The sequence below is a fragment of the Saccostrea cucullata genome, unplaced genomic scaffold (genome assembly GCF_032062105.1).
Source record: "Saccostrea cucullata isolate Sc308-1 unplaced genomic scaffold, CSIRO_AGI_Scuc_v1 ctg12327, whole genome shotgun sequence".
In the NCBI taxonomy this organism is placed as follows: domain Eukaryota; kingdom Metazoa; phylum Mollusca; class Bivalvia; order Ostreida; family Ostreidae; genus Saccostrea; species Saccostrea cuccullata.
Genome location: NW_026924772.1, coordinates 6042 through 22503, shown reverse-complemented (window position 1 = coordinate 22503; position 16462 = coordinate 6042). Strand labels below are relative to the sequence as shown.

General features: G+C 33.0%; 3 protein-coding genes across 4 annotated transcripts; 2 read left to right on the top strand and 1 right to left on the bottom strand.

Moving 5' to 3' along the window:
* The first annotated feature begins 1240 nt into the window (after positions 1-1240).
* On the top strand, positions 1241-1684 carry LOC134267274 (ubiquitin-like). Its single transcript, XM_062749494.1, has one exon. It carries the CDS (start codon positions 1241-1243, stop codon positions 1682-1684), a length of 444 nt encoding a protein of 147 aa, XP_062605478.1.
* A 2529-nt stretch (positions 1685-4213) lies between these two features.
* Positions 4214-10141, top strand: LOC134267273 (uncharacterized). Of its 2 annotated transcripts, XM_062749493.1 has the most exons (6): positions 4214-5031; positions 5406-5473; positions 5725-6165; positions 6542-6680; positions 8164-8285; positions 8617-8753. In XM_062749493.1, exons 1-5 carry the CDS (start codon positions 4584-4586, stop codon positions 8247-8249), a joined length of 1182 nt encoding a protein of 393 aa, XP_062605477.1. In that variant the 5' UTR covers positions 4214-4583; the 3' UTR covers positions 8250-8285; positions 8617-8753. The 2 variants fall into 2 exon arrangements, with proteins under 2 accessions (XP_062605477.1, XP_062605476.1); XM_062749492.1 differs by lacking the exons at positions 4214-5031; positions 5406-5473 and adding an exon at positions 9165-10141 and having other exon boundaries at positions 6026-6165; positions 8617-8816.
* Positions 10142-11051: 910 nt separating this feature from the next.
* Positions 11052-13209, bottom strand: LOC134267272 (ATP-dependent DNA helicase RecQ-like). Its single transcript, XM_062749490.1, has 2 exons — positions 12585-13209; positions 11052-12248 (listed from the first exon to the last, which is right to left on the bottom strand). The coding sequence occupies exons 1-2, from the start codon at positions 13040-13042 to the stop codon at positions 11087-11089; spliced, it is 1620 nt and encodes a 539-aa protein (XP_062605474.1). The 5' UTR covers positions 13043-13209; the 3' UTR covers positions 11052-11086.
* Positions 13210-16462: the final 3253 nt, after the last annotated feature.

The window sequence follows — 16462 nt, the reverse complement described above, 5'->3', positions numbered from 1 at the left end:
ATTAAAATAGAAAATTTGGAAATAATTATTATTAAAAAATGAATTAAGGACAGATGGTAAAAACAATTTTTTTCTTTGGAGGAGACTAAATATCATGTCACAGATTTAGGAAGGTGGATTATTCTTTGATTTTTTTCCTTAGACTTGGAGAATGGAATACCTTCAATATCCCCCCCCCCCCCCAAGAAAGCACACAATTCATATTGATTTAACGTCATGTCCTCAAACACTCAAATCCACAATATACTACCAAATTTTACATAAAAACATAAGCTGACAAGAGAAATCTTACAAAATCTAATGTAAAATCATATTGGTCATATTGTAATGAAAGCATCTTCAAAATGTGTAGATTCTAGAAAGCTTTAAAGGGGCATGGATACAGTTTCAGCTAAAATTACAAAATTTATTTTTCCATTTTTACAAATATTTAACTAGGATCTTTCTAATGATGATCAAAAATTTGAACACCAGTTGTCCAGATACAAGACAGATTTAGAGCTCCAAACCTTTGTAATGTAAACAAGGCCAGTGGTATGTTTTTGTTTACACAGGTTAATATACTAATATATATTCATTCGAAGTAGATAATTTCAAATAAAAGTTAATTTTAAATACGATTCGACAATTACTATTGATTTGCTGAACTTCATTTTTTTTTTTATAAATATGGTATTTTCTATATGTAAACAAAAACAAGGCACGAGCCTCGTTTACATTATGAAGAGCTTTAAGTTCTATATCTTGTTTGTTAATCAACAAATGATGTTCAAAATTTTGCTAATCAATAGATGATGCCTTAGATAGGAATTGTAAACATTAAAATTGGTTTAAAAAATTCAGTTGAAACTGTGTCCATGCCCCTTTAATCAAATTTATGTAAAAGCATCCTCAGGAAATCGAACGTATTGTAGATTCAAGTTTGTGCAAATCATGACATCAATGAGCAATCAAAGTTTTAAACAAATTTGTTATTGTAATAGCAGCCCACCCCTTAAACCATAACGAATTCAAAGAAATTGTTATAACGAATTATATAAGTTGGACAACTCGTTTATATTTTTTCTTTATAGGTCCTAAATCGGCTTACGTAGAAAAATGTAGAACTTAATCAAAATTAATTTTCATTTAGATCCAGTGTAAATATAACTTTTAAATTTTTAATGTTAACCCAATGTTTTATTTCATTATTGATTTAGATGAATAAAAAGATTTAAAACGTATTACTGTTTTTAGAATAATGAAGATCTTCGTCAGAATCATCACTGAAAGGACAATCACTCTCGATGTCAACCCCGCAGATAGCATTGAAGATGTTAAGGCCGAGATTGAGAGAAAGGAAAATATCCCTCCTTATATGCAGATATTACTGTTTTTGGGAAGACCGATGAAGAATGATCGTTCCCTGTCCTACTATAATGTACAGGAGGAATCCATTCTTCACTTGGCACTGCGTTTGAGAACGGATTTTCAGATCTTTGTTGAGGTCTTTCCTGGGAAAACCATCAATCTTGTGGTTGATCCATTGGATACAACTGAAAATGTCAAGGTAGAAGTTCAAAATAAAGAAGGAATTCCTGTTTGTCAACAGAAGATGATTTTTGCCGAGAGACAGCTAGAAGATGAACTTACATTGGCTGATTTTAAAGTGATATATGGCGTATTTTTGATAAGTTCAGACTAACTAAAATTAAAAAGATCTTTCTATTTGTTTTGTTACTTTATATAAAGATAAGACTTTCCTGTAAATTACACAATTTAAATCAATTGCGTTTCAAAGTTATCGCAGAATTTAAAACAATAACCGAATTATTTCCGACTCGGAAATAGATATCGGACATAGTTTAAAGTCAATTTAAGTAATAGAAACGTGGGAATATTTAAGTTCAAGATAGATGAAAATTTTAATTTGAATGTAAATAACAAATATCGTGTAAATCTCCGCTTAATCTCGTATTTTTATTTTTTACCTCAGATACGCCATATATAGCTTTAATATTCAAAATGAATCAAGACTTCAAATGCTCAGACAGAAAAATGCAGATTTTCGTTAAAACGCCCGAGGGAGGATCTTTCGCTCTCGATGTTGAGACTTCTGACACCATTGGAAAGGTAAAATATATGATTCAGGAGAAGCAAGGTATTCCTCGAGATTTACAGAGACTGATTTACCTTTCGTTTTTAAGGGATGAGTTCACCATTAATGACTATAGCATTCTAAAGAATTGCATGCTTTTTCTCAGATATAAAAGCGTGCTCCCTTCCTGTACAGGGACGTAGCAACAGGGGGGGGGGGAGGGCAGGGGCCTGCCCCCCCACTTTTGTTGCCAACAATACTTTTACTATTGAAAATGTTCATTGAAAGGCTGGTTGGCCCCCCCCCCCCCCCCGCTTTATACTAAAGTAAAGTAATACGAGGGAAATACAGTATTGTAAGCTTAAAAAATGGATATTGAAAGGAATTGGTAGTGAAAAAAGTTCCCCCCTCCCCCACGAAATAGGATTTTCGGCTTTGGGCAATTTTCCTTTTTTTTTTTTTTTTTTTTTTTGCTTGTTTACTTTTTCAGGTAAGTAAAAAAAAATTCTGTGGCTGACCCCCCCCCCCCCCCACTTTCAAAATCGATGCTACGTGCCTGCTGTAGGCAGTGTAAGCCAAATACCAACAGATTTTTGAATTTCATTTAAATGTATAGTATACTTTTGTCAATTTTTACAGGAGAATGTACTGATTGTACAGGTCAGAGGTTAATGGTCTAGATTTAATCCAGACACTAATTCCAAAGCTTTTAATTTTTTTATGCCCCCGTAATCGAATAGTCGGGGGTATATAGTTTTTGCCTTGTCTGTCCGTCTGTCTGCTTCTTTGTCCGAACAAACTTTAAACTTACTCATAACTTTTAAGTGGGTTAGGCTATGACTTTCATATTTCAAAGGTGTATTAAATTGACAAGACCTTTCGTTTGGTACCACCAAATTTGATTTCTTGACCTGGACTTTGGAGTTTGACCCACTTTTACAAAAATAATATCACACTTTAACCCTGGTCATCACTTTTAAATTGCTTGTGCTAGGGCTTTCATACTTCACATGTGTAGTAATTGTGAGAAGACCTTTCAGTGAGTTAACTAGTAATTATTTTTGACCTTTTGACCTTGACCTTAGAATCTGACCTACTTTTTAAAAACTTTAAAATGACCATAACTTTGTAACAGTTAAAACTGGGCTTTTATAGCTCACAGGTGTATTACTTGTGACAAGACCTTCCTTTGGATACCAGCAATTTTGACTTTGACATCAGGAGTTTGACATGCATTTGAAAAAAATAAATGCCATAAGAAGTTATACGGGGCATCAATGTTTCACAAAACATCCTTTTAAAAAAAGATTTATGTATAGTTTTGCTGCAATTAATTGGTAAATTTTACAGATTGTTATCGATTGTATTAAGACCCGCGTTTATCTCGCCTCGTGTAATTTATATTCAATTTGTTGTTATTTATTGTAATCGAAGGTTTTGAGAAAGTCTTATCGGTTGTTTAAGTGGACTTAATCATTGTGAATATGCATATTTTTTTAAGTTTATTTTTCTGGACACCATAGTCCAATGTACGTCAATATTATTGAAGTCTTTCAAAAAAGTCAGGCACTCAGGGTTGTAAGAAACAAGTCTTATCTAAAAAACCAAGTGCCTAAACATTTTTATTTTTAAACCGAGAAATCACTGATAAATATGGACATTCAAGCTACAAGTATTGATGGATTGTATAAAGGATATAATAATTAAATCACCATCAGCCCAGCATATCTACATATGTATTGATGACGTCTTATTGATGTAATATACTTTTTCATTCATGGATTGTTTCATGTTATATCTCATTTAACTCGAAATAAAAGACACCACTGAGTATGCTTCATATTTGGGCTTTCGTAGAGAAAGGCATGGATGTCAAACTAACTACTTCACTTCACCTTTTTTATCGTAAACACACTATCTATGTAAGACACAACCAATCATATTTACCTGCATATGAAGTTTAAGTCTCTTTGTTGATTTGACAAGCCATAACAATGTTCTTCGCATGAATACTTTAAAAGTGAGGCATATACTGTTGACAAGTACATTGATGATACAGAGGTATCTACAATCTCTTTTGAAGTCAGTACATTCTATGGTCGATAGAATGCACTTGTTCATACATTACAGCATCTTCGCTAGCCAAGGGTTTCCGATCCGATACCTACTCTACAACCCTTGGCAGATTTGGCTGAAAATTTTAGAACTCGCGCAAACGAATTTGATTGGCTGCGAAGACCTAGTCTTCGCAAGGTTTTTACTAATCGACGATTTTCGACTGAATTAAATTCTGTTCGTGTTTTATGCATAAGAAGTTGATTATTTATAAGAAATGAAACTTAGGACGTAATAAATACTAAAAAAACAAAGGATAATTAATTTTTAAGTTTTTTCCTTCTGATAATTTATGTGTTTTAGATATTATTGAAATGACCACATAGTATGTGTTCCGCATTTTAGGAGCATCAATTTAAGCCAATCAAAAGCCATGGCTCATTGATAATAAATGGAGACTGCAATTTGCAGGACGTGCTGCGAAATTCTTGATAAAAAGTCAAGAAGAACAATATATTCCAACACGTTTGAGGTATCCCAGCAGCTTAACGAAGTGTTAGGTCATGTACCGAACGAAAATGACGGATGTTCCAAGTATGTATGTTACCGTTGCTATGCTAAGTTAAAAAAAATGTCAAAAATTGACTACGATTTGCTACACAAAGTGGATGAACTAAGAAAGGAAAAATTTGAGATAATAAAATCTCTGCGTGAAAAACTTACTTTAAACAATGTAGAGTTAACTAGGCCTAGCGTAGGCGTGAATATGAGTGCAAGTGTCACTAGTCCTACCCCTGCAGAGTTAAGAACAAGCACTGATGCATTTGGTGAAGAAGATGGATGTAAGAGAAGTTTAATACATTCTCCAACACCAAGGAAAGTCAAGAGGTGTAAGCCAGGTGAGATAAAACTCTCTATATTATTTAAGCACCTATCACGCTGTAATGTGCAATTCAATTTGTAATTTTGAAATTTCTCATAAAGTATTGCACCGTTTGATATGTTGCCAACTTGCCGTAAGTTCTGTTCATCAAGATTAATGTTTACTTACTTTATTACTTGGATTAAGGTCTCCTACTTATAAGTATAGAAATACCCACTTTACATATTTGAAGGTGTAAATATTTATAAACCAAGGACCAAAGTACATGTGATATACTAGTAAGTTTATTGCCAAGCCACTATAGATACCTGTTTATCTTTTTGAGTACATGAGCCATGACATTATTAATTTTAAGTATCCTAATTGTGGAATTTTAATGGATTCTTACAGGTTTTACAAAGACTCCAGAGAAACTTCGACAACCACGTATAAAACTGTTTACACCCAGTAAAATTAAGGTAAATGCACATGACACTAAACAGTACAACAGAAAGTTTAAGTAAATAGTAGTTTTAGAAAAATTGTTAGTAAGAAACAATTGAATTTAACAACATTGAATTGTATGCATTGTTAGGATTTTTATCTTGAATTTGAAAGAATACTCTACATCAAAATTCTTTGACGCTAACATGAGCTTGTTTTATTGTTTTTGTTCTGTTCATCAATATGAAACACTTTCCATATGGTTTCAGCTTTGCTTCTTTTTTAGGTGTTGTTCAACACTGGAAAACAGATCAAGTGTAGAATGGTAAAGGATGCTGAATTTAGACAAGTGATCAAAGCCATTTCCAGGGGACAACCCAAAAGACACATAGCAAAGTTTGCATACAATTCATCACTTAAAGAGGAACTAGCAAAGTTTGTTATTCATGACATTGAAAAAGATATTACAAAGCTTACCTCAAAAAAATCCAATTGTTGTCTAAGGAGTACAGAATGTGACAATTTATCAAGTTTCAAATTTGAGAAATTGCTTTTTGAAGTGCAGTTACATGCTCCTCTCTTATATAAGACACTATCGCATACTCTCAAAGATTCTGTTGGAGTAGCAGTTACAACAGCCATAATTGCAAAAAACAGGAATATGCACATGTGTGCACTTCATCATATTATTGCACAAATTTTGGATCACAGCGGAGCAACAGATGAGGTAAATTGGTGATACAAGACGATGGATATTGAGTATTCTCAATTTTATTTTCTTAAGCATATTAGTTAGTTAAATGGAATGTATAGAATTTTTTTATATACATATAATGCATGTACTGTTTTACTTGTTATGGCATACTTTATTATGGCCCTCATCAAAACAAAACATACATCACGAAAAATGTATTTGTCAGCATTTTATTAGATGGATCTGGGAACATTGTGTAATTCATAGATGAGACAGAGATGTTATCACTTTCAGTATTTATTTTGTTATTGCTAAACTCTCCAGTTAAATTTCATTTCAAAATTCTGTAGTATTTGTAAAAAAAAAATGAAGATTGAGCCAAATCTTTATTACTATATTCTTATTGCAGTGTATTTCCTTGTTCCAAAAGTTGGGACTAAGTGTGTCCTCCTCAGCAGCAGCAAAGAAGAAGGTGGATCTAGCAGAATACCAGAATGAACACATCAACTCTACAGTTATCAATGAAAAGAGAGAACTTGAATCTTCAGGTATGGGTGAGAAATCCTCAGATATTATTGGGGATAATTTTGATATTACCAAAAGCCCTTCAAATATGTGTAAGGAAAAGGAAAGGAAGAGTCTGCATTGGTTTCTGTTAATAGGTCTGCAAAAACGAATTGTTGAAAACAGTTTAAGCAATCAGCTGCCTTCTTTATCAATCACTGAAGTAAACAATGATGTTTTTATTCCAACACGTTCAGATTGTGAGTTTTTAGAAGAGAACTGTTTGTTTCACATCATGAAAACTATTGTTAAGTATGTAGGGTGTTTCAAAAAATATGCTCCATTCATACCAAAGATAATTAATCACCCTCATCTGAATGAAATGTCCATGAAGTCTGACTTTGTGATTCTTGATTTGTTGGACAAAAGCGAAAATAAAAGTGAGGACATGATATCAATACTAGAACACATCCATTTGAACTATATTGCCCACACTGCTGACGAGAATCCAAAGGTAATTAAGAAGAAAGTGTTCGGTGGCGATGTCCTAACAAACGAAAGAGCTTATAGTGCTCAATTAGCAATGCTGAATGGCAGGTCTGAGTTTGATAAGCTGGCAGGTGTCATTCACAGACCAGAAGGGTTGCATCGTATGATGAATCTTTGTTTGGTAATAGCTAAAAAGTTCAGTTTGTTGCTGTTTATGGTTTTAAAAGGTATTTGTTTGTTTCTTGAGTTTCATTTATGTATCAAATCAAGATACATGAACCATGTGGTACAAGAATAAAAGGTTTCCAGCTTAGTTCTTTTAGTGTGAACTTATCAATTTACAATACATGTACATTCATTTGATTACATTTTAGGTATAAATGATCACGATTTAAATTTTAGGATGTCAAATTTAATTTGTGTCTCCAGATGCTCTACCTGTCTTGTTATTTGCTTTATTTCATAAAGAGGAATTCTACAATATAATCTTGTACAGAGGTTTATCTTGATTATTTTTATTTTACATGTATTTGATATATTCGGGGGGAAAATTTTTTAATATAAAAAAAGTTATCCCCTTTACAGTACTTATTTATTCATAATCAGTATTAAATTAACTAACACATTTCATATTTTTATTTAATATATTTATTTATTTTCATGTTGCTGTTTTTTTTTTTTTTGCAAACCTCTTTTAAACTAACTCATTCTATACCTGTAATACAGATTTTATTTTATAAAGTTCTATGTACAGTAAAAAAAGTGGTGAAATTCCTCTCTTAGTCAGTTGTTATTAATATATACAACCAAAACATCTTTTTTCCTCATTGGAGGAACAAAGTTCAATTTTATGTACATTCATTATTTATAAATGTTTTTATAGAGTTTCTCAATTTTTCTTCATCCTCTTCTCTTAAAATACATTATATGAAACTATGTTATAAAAAAATATTTCACATGATATCTGTCATCAATCCAGATGTAGTTTTTCTAGAATAATTTTTAGAATTTTATTAATCTTGATTCATAAAATTTCAGCTTGTGTATCGGCAGTTCTACAAGCTGAGTTCTTCAGGAGAAGTAGGTACTTTGAGCCAGTTGCGAAATTTTGTTCACAGAATTGATGTCCATGGGGGTGATGAAGTAATTCAGAAATACAGGTATGTATATATTTTTTTCAATGTATTGATTACTATCAAGGAAATGTAAATTGAGAAATAAACTAAAAATTCAGTAACACTGAATAGCAATAGAAAAAAGCCCTAAGAAATGAATGAAAAAGACAGAAAGAAACAAGTCTTGTGAAGATTGTGTCTCCACCAGAGCTTACAGTCACATTTATTCATCATGATCATTTGGCCAGAATTAAGTTTCCTTGCACAAACAAACACAGAGAATCTTTAATTTATAAATTGGAACCTAATGGCAAGGTTTCATAAAGCAGACACTTATTTCATGTTTGAAGAAAACAATATTTTAAAATTATTTTAGAGCTCACTATGCATTTTTGATGGACTGTTTGGATGCTTTGATCACTGGAGCATGCCTACATCTTCTTGAAATGGAGACCTTAGATTCCCAACCAAACCGGAAGCAAGAGCTTTTTGAGGTTCAGTCTACAGATGACAAGTACAAATTTCTTCGCCAAATTGCCAAGGATATACTAGATAGATACGTAAACCTTAATCCAGGTAAGATACGTTTTTAATGCTGAATTTTGGTCCTTTGTCATGGTGCATAATACCTTGAGAATACTTGGTATTGTGATTACCTCACAGTTATCTAATTGTCACTCTTTTGTGACAGAGTCAAGAAAGCTCTAAATTTTGCAAGATTACTGGGGCATTATATTGTTTACAGTAGTTACAATAGAATGATTCAAACAAACATTATGCCGAAATAGCAGTGTATTACAGAGAGTTGAACTCAAAATATTTTAAATTAAATATCAATAAGAAATACAGTGAGATATTTTTCTTGCATCTTTAGTCGATACTCTTTAAATGAATAACCATTTACTTTTTTCCTTATCTTGGTAGATTTGAGAAGATTTGAGGAGAAAGTACAAGAATTAGATGTCCAAAGTCAACAAATCAAGGATATGTTCGATCATACACTGCAAAAGTACATCTGTATATCTTGTGAAAAACAGTACAAAAAAGTGGGCCATTTAAAGAGACACTTAAAAGAAAAACATTTGTGGGATTTCACAGAGACTGAAACAGAAGAAGAGGAAAAACCAGATAGAATATCTTTGTACAGGGCGTCACTAATGAAATGTTTGTTATTGCTTAAAGACACCAATGATGGATACAATATGGGAGATGGAGACAGAATCATGATAAATGCTAAGTTTCAGATGTTGCTTTCAGGGGTATGTAACCACACAAAATACCAAATCTGGTTATTTAGATTCTTGGCATATTATCATTGCATTCTGAGTCCCCGAGATGCTCACGAATACAAGTGGAACTGTACATCAAATCTCTCTGGTGGCACTGGCCACAACATACCAAACGACAATTTAGTTGAAATAATGGTCCATAGATTGAAGGAAAAACTACGTACACAAGGAGCAAATGTTACATATGAGAGTGCAAGAAAGGCAGCCCTGTCACTTCAAGTACAAGATCAAATTAAACAGAATGCCATGCATGAAATTGCTTTGAAACCAAAAGGAACAACCCGAACTGAGGCATCCAAGAAGACTGATGTTGAATTAATTATAGACCAATTCAAGAAAGCTGAATTTTTTGATTGTGTGCCTGGAAGGCAATTTCATGCCTTTTCTTCCTTTCAGGACTTATTTTCAAGGGTAAAAGTTGTAGAATTACATAAATGGATTCAAAGGCAGAAGGAAGCATTGTCATATGAGATAGTATAAATGTTAATACCCTTGCATTTATTGGCAACATTCCTACATGTGGGCATATGTATTGAACATTGAACATAGAATAAGATGTTTTAAAGTGGCATTAGGTGTTTTGTTTTAGCTATACTCAGGCCCGTAGAATGTGGCGGGGGGGGGGGGGGGGGGGGGGCACTTTTTTCTTGGTATTGTATTTTGCTATAGTAAATTTTCCTTTAGATGCTGGTTGGACCCCCGAATTTTGATGTAAGGTGGAACACTTGCATGCATATTCCAGGATTTGGACAGAGAATTTTGGGAAGTCCCCCCCCCCTTTGTTCAATTTAGGTTTTTCTGCTTGTCAGATATTTAAGGAAGTCCCCCCCCTCTTAAATTGCTACGGGCCTGATACTGTTCAGAGATTAAAAGAGCATATGCACAGTAAGGTGTCTGTTGTCCATCCATCCATAGATTTTCAAAATGATATTCCTTCTATAGTTTAATTACTATGCAAGTACACGAGGATATATGTTATTCTGTATATTGATTTTTTTTAATTCAACAAATTATTTCACCAAAAAATTGAAATATCTCTGAAATTCTTTCATACACTACTCCTAGTTTTTATCCAATTTCATTAAAATTTGACACTATAAATATTCTTAGATTTCTCCAGGTACACAATAGTCCCATCAAAGACTTCTGGATTGACATTTTTTAAGGGAAAATTCAATGTCATATTTGAAGTGGTGTGTGTGTTGTCATCCTTACAGTGACAAAGACAAAATAGCCTTTGAAATAGATTCCGGATAATAAAATCAATATTTATTCTAAACTAACTGTTGAAATAAAAAATTAAGAACGAGAATAGGAAACAGTTTTAAATATTTAATATTTATTTGTTTTCCTGTCATCCATAAAATTTTTAATGCAAATTCTGATTTATAATTTGTCTAAAAGTCTTTATGTTCTTATGGTCAGAAATTTAGATGTATGAATCTTCCATTTTGTGGCAACATTTTAATATTTTTTTCCATTAAATATGTTAAAGGTTAAACAAACAAGCTGCAAGAAGTGATCAAGTTTGGTATTATATATATTCATTTCAAAAAATCAATCTGACTCAGTGTCCTGAGCAAAATTATACATATCAGAATCACCAACAACATCAGAGATAATTTCACAGATATCTGTGGCAGTATCTGTACACCAAATGGGGAATTTTCTCATTACATCATCAGGTGTAAAAACTGAGTTGCAATTTTCCACAATCTTCTTAACAACGTCATTTGTTAGCCCATTCAGTACTTCAAAATCTATGATACAATCAGTATTGGACATTTGTGATTTATAAAATAGTAACTTATCATGAATGATTTCTTTTTCTCTCTCGCTTACAAATCGCTTCATCTCATTTTCATCTTCTGATGATCCACTGTCTTCATCATCTATTTTTAAACATTCATGTGTCCGAGGACATAGATCACATTTGCACTTGCATGTTTTTTCACAAATATCACAACAGTCATGAGGTGGTAATATTTTCTTGTTTTGTAACATATATGCTTCACAAAGGATTTCATGTCTACATTTGTCATCTTTAGCTAACCGAATAAGCTCACTTTCTACTTTTTTAATTTGATTTTTATTAGTTTTATACAGAATCAGTTCATCAGACAACTTTCCATCTCTTCCTGCCCTTCCCATCTGCTGTACAAATGTATCAATTTTTCTAGGTAATTTGTAATGGATAATATGGTACGCATTGTAGAAATTGACCCCCATACCGGCTGCATCTGTGCATATCAAAATTCGGATATTGCCATCCTTCTTCATATCCTCGGAAATTATTTCTTTTACTTTTTCATCGGTCTTGCTGTGAAACATTTCAAAAAGATGACAGTCATTGCCAAAATGTTTGACAAATGTTGTATAAATTTTGGACACATCTGAGATACTTTCACAAAAAATTATATGTCTTTCCATTTGTTCCTTTTGGGACCGTAAAGTATCAATCAACCACTTAAACACCTTTTCTAAATTGTCAGAATTCGGAATACACATAGATGTTATTTTTATATTTTCACGATCTGGTGAATCTAAAATTACTTCAACATTGTTCCGAAAACATAAAATTTTCATAATTCTCCTACGCTGACTTGGTCCTGATGTTGCAGTTAAGGCAATCAAAGATGCTTTAGGACAGAGTGACCTCAATTCCCCTATGTTTGCAAATGCCTCTCTAAAAGGCTCTTCATCTTTGTCACCTTTTCCCCTAAAAAGAAACGATCAATTATTCCTTTTTAAGAAACATTTTCCCCTTGAGCATGGTCACACAATTTGTATTTTCAATTAGGGCAGGGGCTGACAAATCCCATTGCCCGACGCCATATTTGTTTATTGTAGGGCAAGCAAAAACCCAGGTAGGGCAGGTGAATTATTAGCATTTGCCCTTGGACAAGTGGTTTAAAAAAATCCATTTGTCAGCCCCTGGAGGGATACTCAAACTTATTGATCAATTAATTAAATTATTTTGTTTGGCTCTTTTCTCAGTACACGTTTTAATTTTATAATTTATATTTAAATTTAATGCTTGATTTACTTAACATACCACTGTGTAACTGTATGGGCCTCGTCAACAACAATTAACTTCAATTTCTGTTGGTAAACTTCAGATTTCAGCATGTCTCTCCACTTGGAATTATTTATGAAGGACTCCGGGCTGCCGAACAGAAAATCAACTAACCCTTGTTCAACTGCATCGGCATCTATTAACTCCTTGCCGATATAGGTTGCTTTAAATCCTAATTGTTTAAGTCTATCACATTGCTCTCTCATAATGCTCAAGAGGGGGGCAACGACTAAAACACATTCCCCTGGATGCAGCACTGGGATATACTGATAAGTCAAAGATTTTCCACTGCCGGTTCTTGTACTTAAAAAAACATCTTTTCCGTTTTCTGTGGCACTGATACTCTTAACTTGGTTCTCTGTTAAAGACTGTATATTAAATCTGGAACAAATCTTATCGAATTGCATGGGAGTCGCCATATTGTTTTTAAACGTCATAATGATTTACTTATGTTACAGCTATTTTCATTGGTCAAGTAAAAAAGAGCTTCAAGGGACTTAACTCAATCACGACGTTAGGTGGCGCAATTGAATTTCCCCGTTTGATTGACTAAATCTGCCAAGGGTTGTAGAGTAGGTATCGGATCGGAAACCCTTGGCTAGCGAAGATGACATTACAGAATCTATTGCTAAGTTGAATGTTGAATGATTGACGTCTTTCATACAATTTGCAATATCCCCTCGTGAATAATTAATGCATTTGTAGTATTTATACTTCATAAACTTTTCGTATAAAAATTTGAAGACGACATAGACCTAAACAGTTTGACTTTTCAAATGTGCTAATAATACGCGGTAAACTGTGTAAATCGAAGGTTTTTAATGTCTTTACAGTTGAGAGAGAGAGAGAGATTATATCATTTTTCCCTTTCCAGTGCTTTTAGTTCTCAAATCCTTCAATTTTCCATAAATATACATTGTACCACAATGAAATACTTTGAAGCAAAATGATTTTTACAAAAGTCTGACTGAAGTCTATAGTTATACGTATTCCTAAAATGGTAGATTTATTCATCTTCCATATCTGTTGATCACAGTTGTAACTGCTTTGCAAATCTGTACGTTTAAACAGAATAAATATTAAATTATAAAAAGACCAAAAAAAAAAAAAAAAAAAAAAAAACAGAATGCATTACCAAGGGTTTTGAAAAGATAGCAATTGATGAAAATTCTAAGAAAAATATACAAAAAATAAAATATTAAACATGTATTCTAGATCTTTTGTTTATCAAGAATTGTTTCAGAAGAAGTGTACAACAACATTTATGGACATTAAAATGCAGTTAAGAGCTCCTATTAGTAATGGTACTCATCAACTCCGGTAAAAAGACGATAAAGTTCCGAGTTGTATATGTCCTTTAAAACTAACAAATCCTCAGGTTTAGATTGAATATCAAACAAATTTTATCGATACTTTCAGAAGCATAAATCCCCACTATTTCAAAACAAGTAAAAAAAGGATATGGAGATAACGAACAGCACTCAATATCAAAGTCCATAAAACAATACAAAATAGGAGCAGAGGAAACACGGACCGTCGAAACATCAGAGGTGGGATCAGGTGCCATGGAGGAGTGAGCATCCCCTGCTGACTGGTCACACCTGCTCCTTGCCATGATCTGGAAATAACGGGAAATCCGTCGTCAATTCAGTATATAAATAATGGACTAACAATTAGTATGAAAAACGTAAGTCAGCATTTGACTCAATGATAAATTGTATTTGCTGACAAGGTCATTGTATCGACCATAGAACTTACGAAATGATGACTTTAAACGAGACTGCTGATATTTATGTTTCACCAACTTGCTTGTCAATAATTACCTCGTTTTAGAAATTGTTCATACGTAAGGAATGCTCTTGGGTATCGAATTAACTGAGATATGTAAGCTCCGTATGCAGGTGATGAAGGTATATTGCTGCATAAGGGAAGTTGACGATAGAAAAGTTAAAGTCATCACGTTTATCATATAGCTTGGTGTTAGATTACTATTTACGTCTTTTTCATGTAAAATACCCAAGTATGAAACAGATGTGTCAGACTCTGTGGTATCTTTTATCTCAAGCTCACCAGAATATATCGTATCGACGTAGGAATGGAAATTACCATTGTTAATTGACAATACGTCGTCGATATATCTAAATGTCGAGTTGCAGGCCTCAGCAAGTGTTTTCTTCTTTTCACATCAGATTTTGCACAAATTCTGCTTCATATGAATATAAAAAATGAGATGAGGTTCTCGCAAAACCTTTTGTTGTATCATTAATGCAACAAAAAAATTTTTTGCAATCAGTGACTCTTATAGAACCGCTTTCTGTGTCTTAAAAATAATAAAAATATACATGTCAGTTTTAAATTTTCAAGTATATGAAAGATCATGCAGTATTTATTAGTCACACAATAAATAACAAAATGAAAATTTTATGATGTAAAGAACAGAAAACTTTGGATTACATGATTTGAGCTGGAAATAATTATTTTCAAGAGAATGTATAGCAAAATTTAATGTTGCAATTGCAGTGATTTTGTTCATCAATGTGAAACAGAAAATGATCACGTAATGTATACATGTAATCCTTATTGTTTAAATATTTCAGAAAAAGAGATATGATAATTTCATTTTTCTTAGGTGGTAAAAGCCTTGATTCTCAGAACAATTAGATGTCCGAGAAAAACTGACTGCACATTGACCCTGATATCGTGAAACAATTAACCTTTATTATACTTATTCTGAAACCAAGTCCCTGCACTTTAAAATCACCATTTCTATAGTGATTGTAAACCACCTAAATTTCCCACATTGCACAATTAAGATTTTATTTATTAAGGTCTTCCGCTGGAAACGGAAGACCTTCTACTGATTCTGATGGTAAAGATTATTAAGGTCTTCCGTCTTCAGCGGAAGACCTTCTTGTTATTCGTTGGTTTCTTTTCCACTGTTTTTCTTATTATTTTTTTTCTTACCGATTTTGTGCACGCGATTTCTGAAAAATGGCTGATTATATTTTTATGAAACTTTCAGGTCTGATAGAACATAAAAAAATCTTCATGCATTTTTTTTCATTTGGATGACGTCACTTCCGTTTCGAAGATTTTCGCAATTTTGTGATTTTTAAGGCTCAGTTTGTCCGTCGCTCTTCTTAATAACCGCTCATCATAGGAAGATGAAACCTTTTCTGGAAGATAGAGCAACATATGTAGATTTGCATTGTGTTTTTAACTTTCACCGGAAGTACAGCACGTTAACGTTCGGTAGGGTCTGAAAAAAGTCATATTGAGCGTTTCAAAATTTCTAACACCTTTTCTATTGTATCGTTTTACTTGTAAATATTTTGTTAAAACATATAGAACAAAAGTTATGAATAATTTTAAGATCTTTCAAATGATACCTCGAAAAAAGGGCTGGCCCCTAAAATTAAGGGCCTAGAGGGGCCATAAGTTTTTCCTTTATATTTCAAAAAGTATTGAGAATTTATAATACGTCAAAGAAGCAAAGTTGTTCAAAATGTCAAGCTTAATCTATTGAAGTTTTTAAAAAACGTCCGGCGACGTAACTTCCGGCCAAACCGGAAGTAGTCGGAAAAACGCGTATTTCTGCCGTTCTTGACAAGTTTTGGAACAATATCTGTCACTGGGAGCATAAAAATTAGTTTTTCCTCCGTCGACGTCACTTCCGGTCAAACCGGAAGTTGCAAAAAACTGGCTTATTTTTGCATAAATTAACATATACTTAGAGGATTTAAACCATTTTGGGGCGTTATTACTCATTTTTGTAAAAATGAAAGCTACTTCTGGTCAAACAGGACGGAAGACCTACTCGTTGCTTTGCAACGAGCTTTGCTCTAGTTATTCTTTTT

Coding starts and splice junctions, on each gene's coding strand:
- LOC134267273 (XM_062749492.1), top strand. CDS start 6,627: ATGAACACATCAACTCTACAGTTATCAATGAAAAGAGAGAACTTGAAT. Junction 6,681..8,163: donor GAGAGAACTTGAATCTTCAG/GTATGGGTGAGA, acceptor ATAAAATTTCAG/CTTGTGTATCGGCAGTTCTA. Junction 8,286..8,616: donor GAAGTAATTCAGAAATACAG/GTATGTATATAT, acceptor AAATTATTTTAG/AGCTCACTATGCATTTTTGA.
- LOC134267272 (XM_062749490.1), bottom strand. CDS start 13,042: ATGACGTTTAAAAACAATATGGCGACTCCCATGCAATTCGATAAGATT. Junction 12,249..12,584: donor GCCCATACAGTTACACAGTG/GTATGTTAAGTA, acceptor GTTTCTTTTTAG/GGGAAAAGGTGACAAAGATG.
- LOC134267274 (XM_062749494.1), top strand. CDS start 1,241: ATGAAGATCTTCGTCAGAATCATCACTGAAAGGACAATCACTCTCGAT.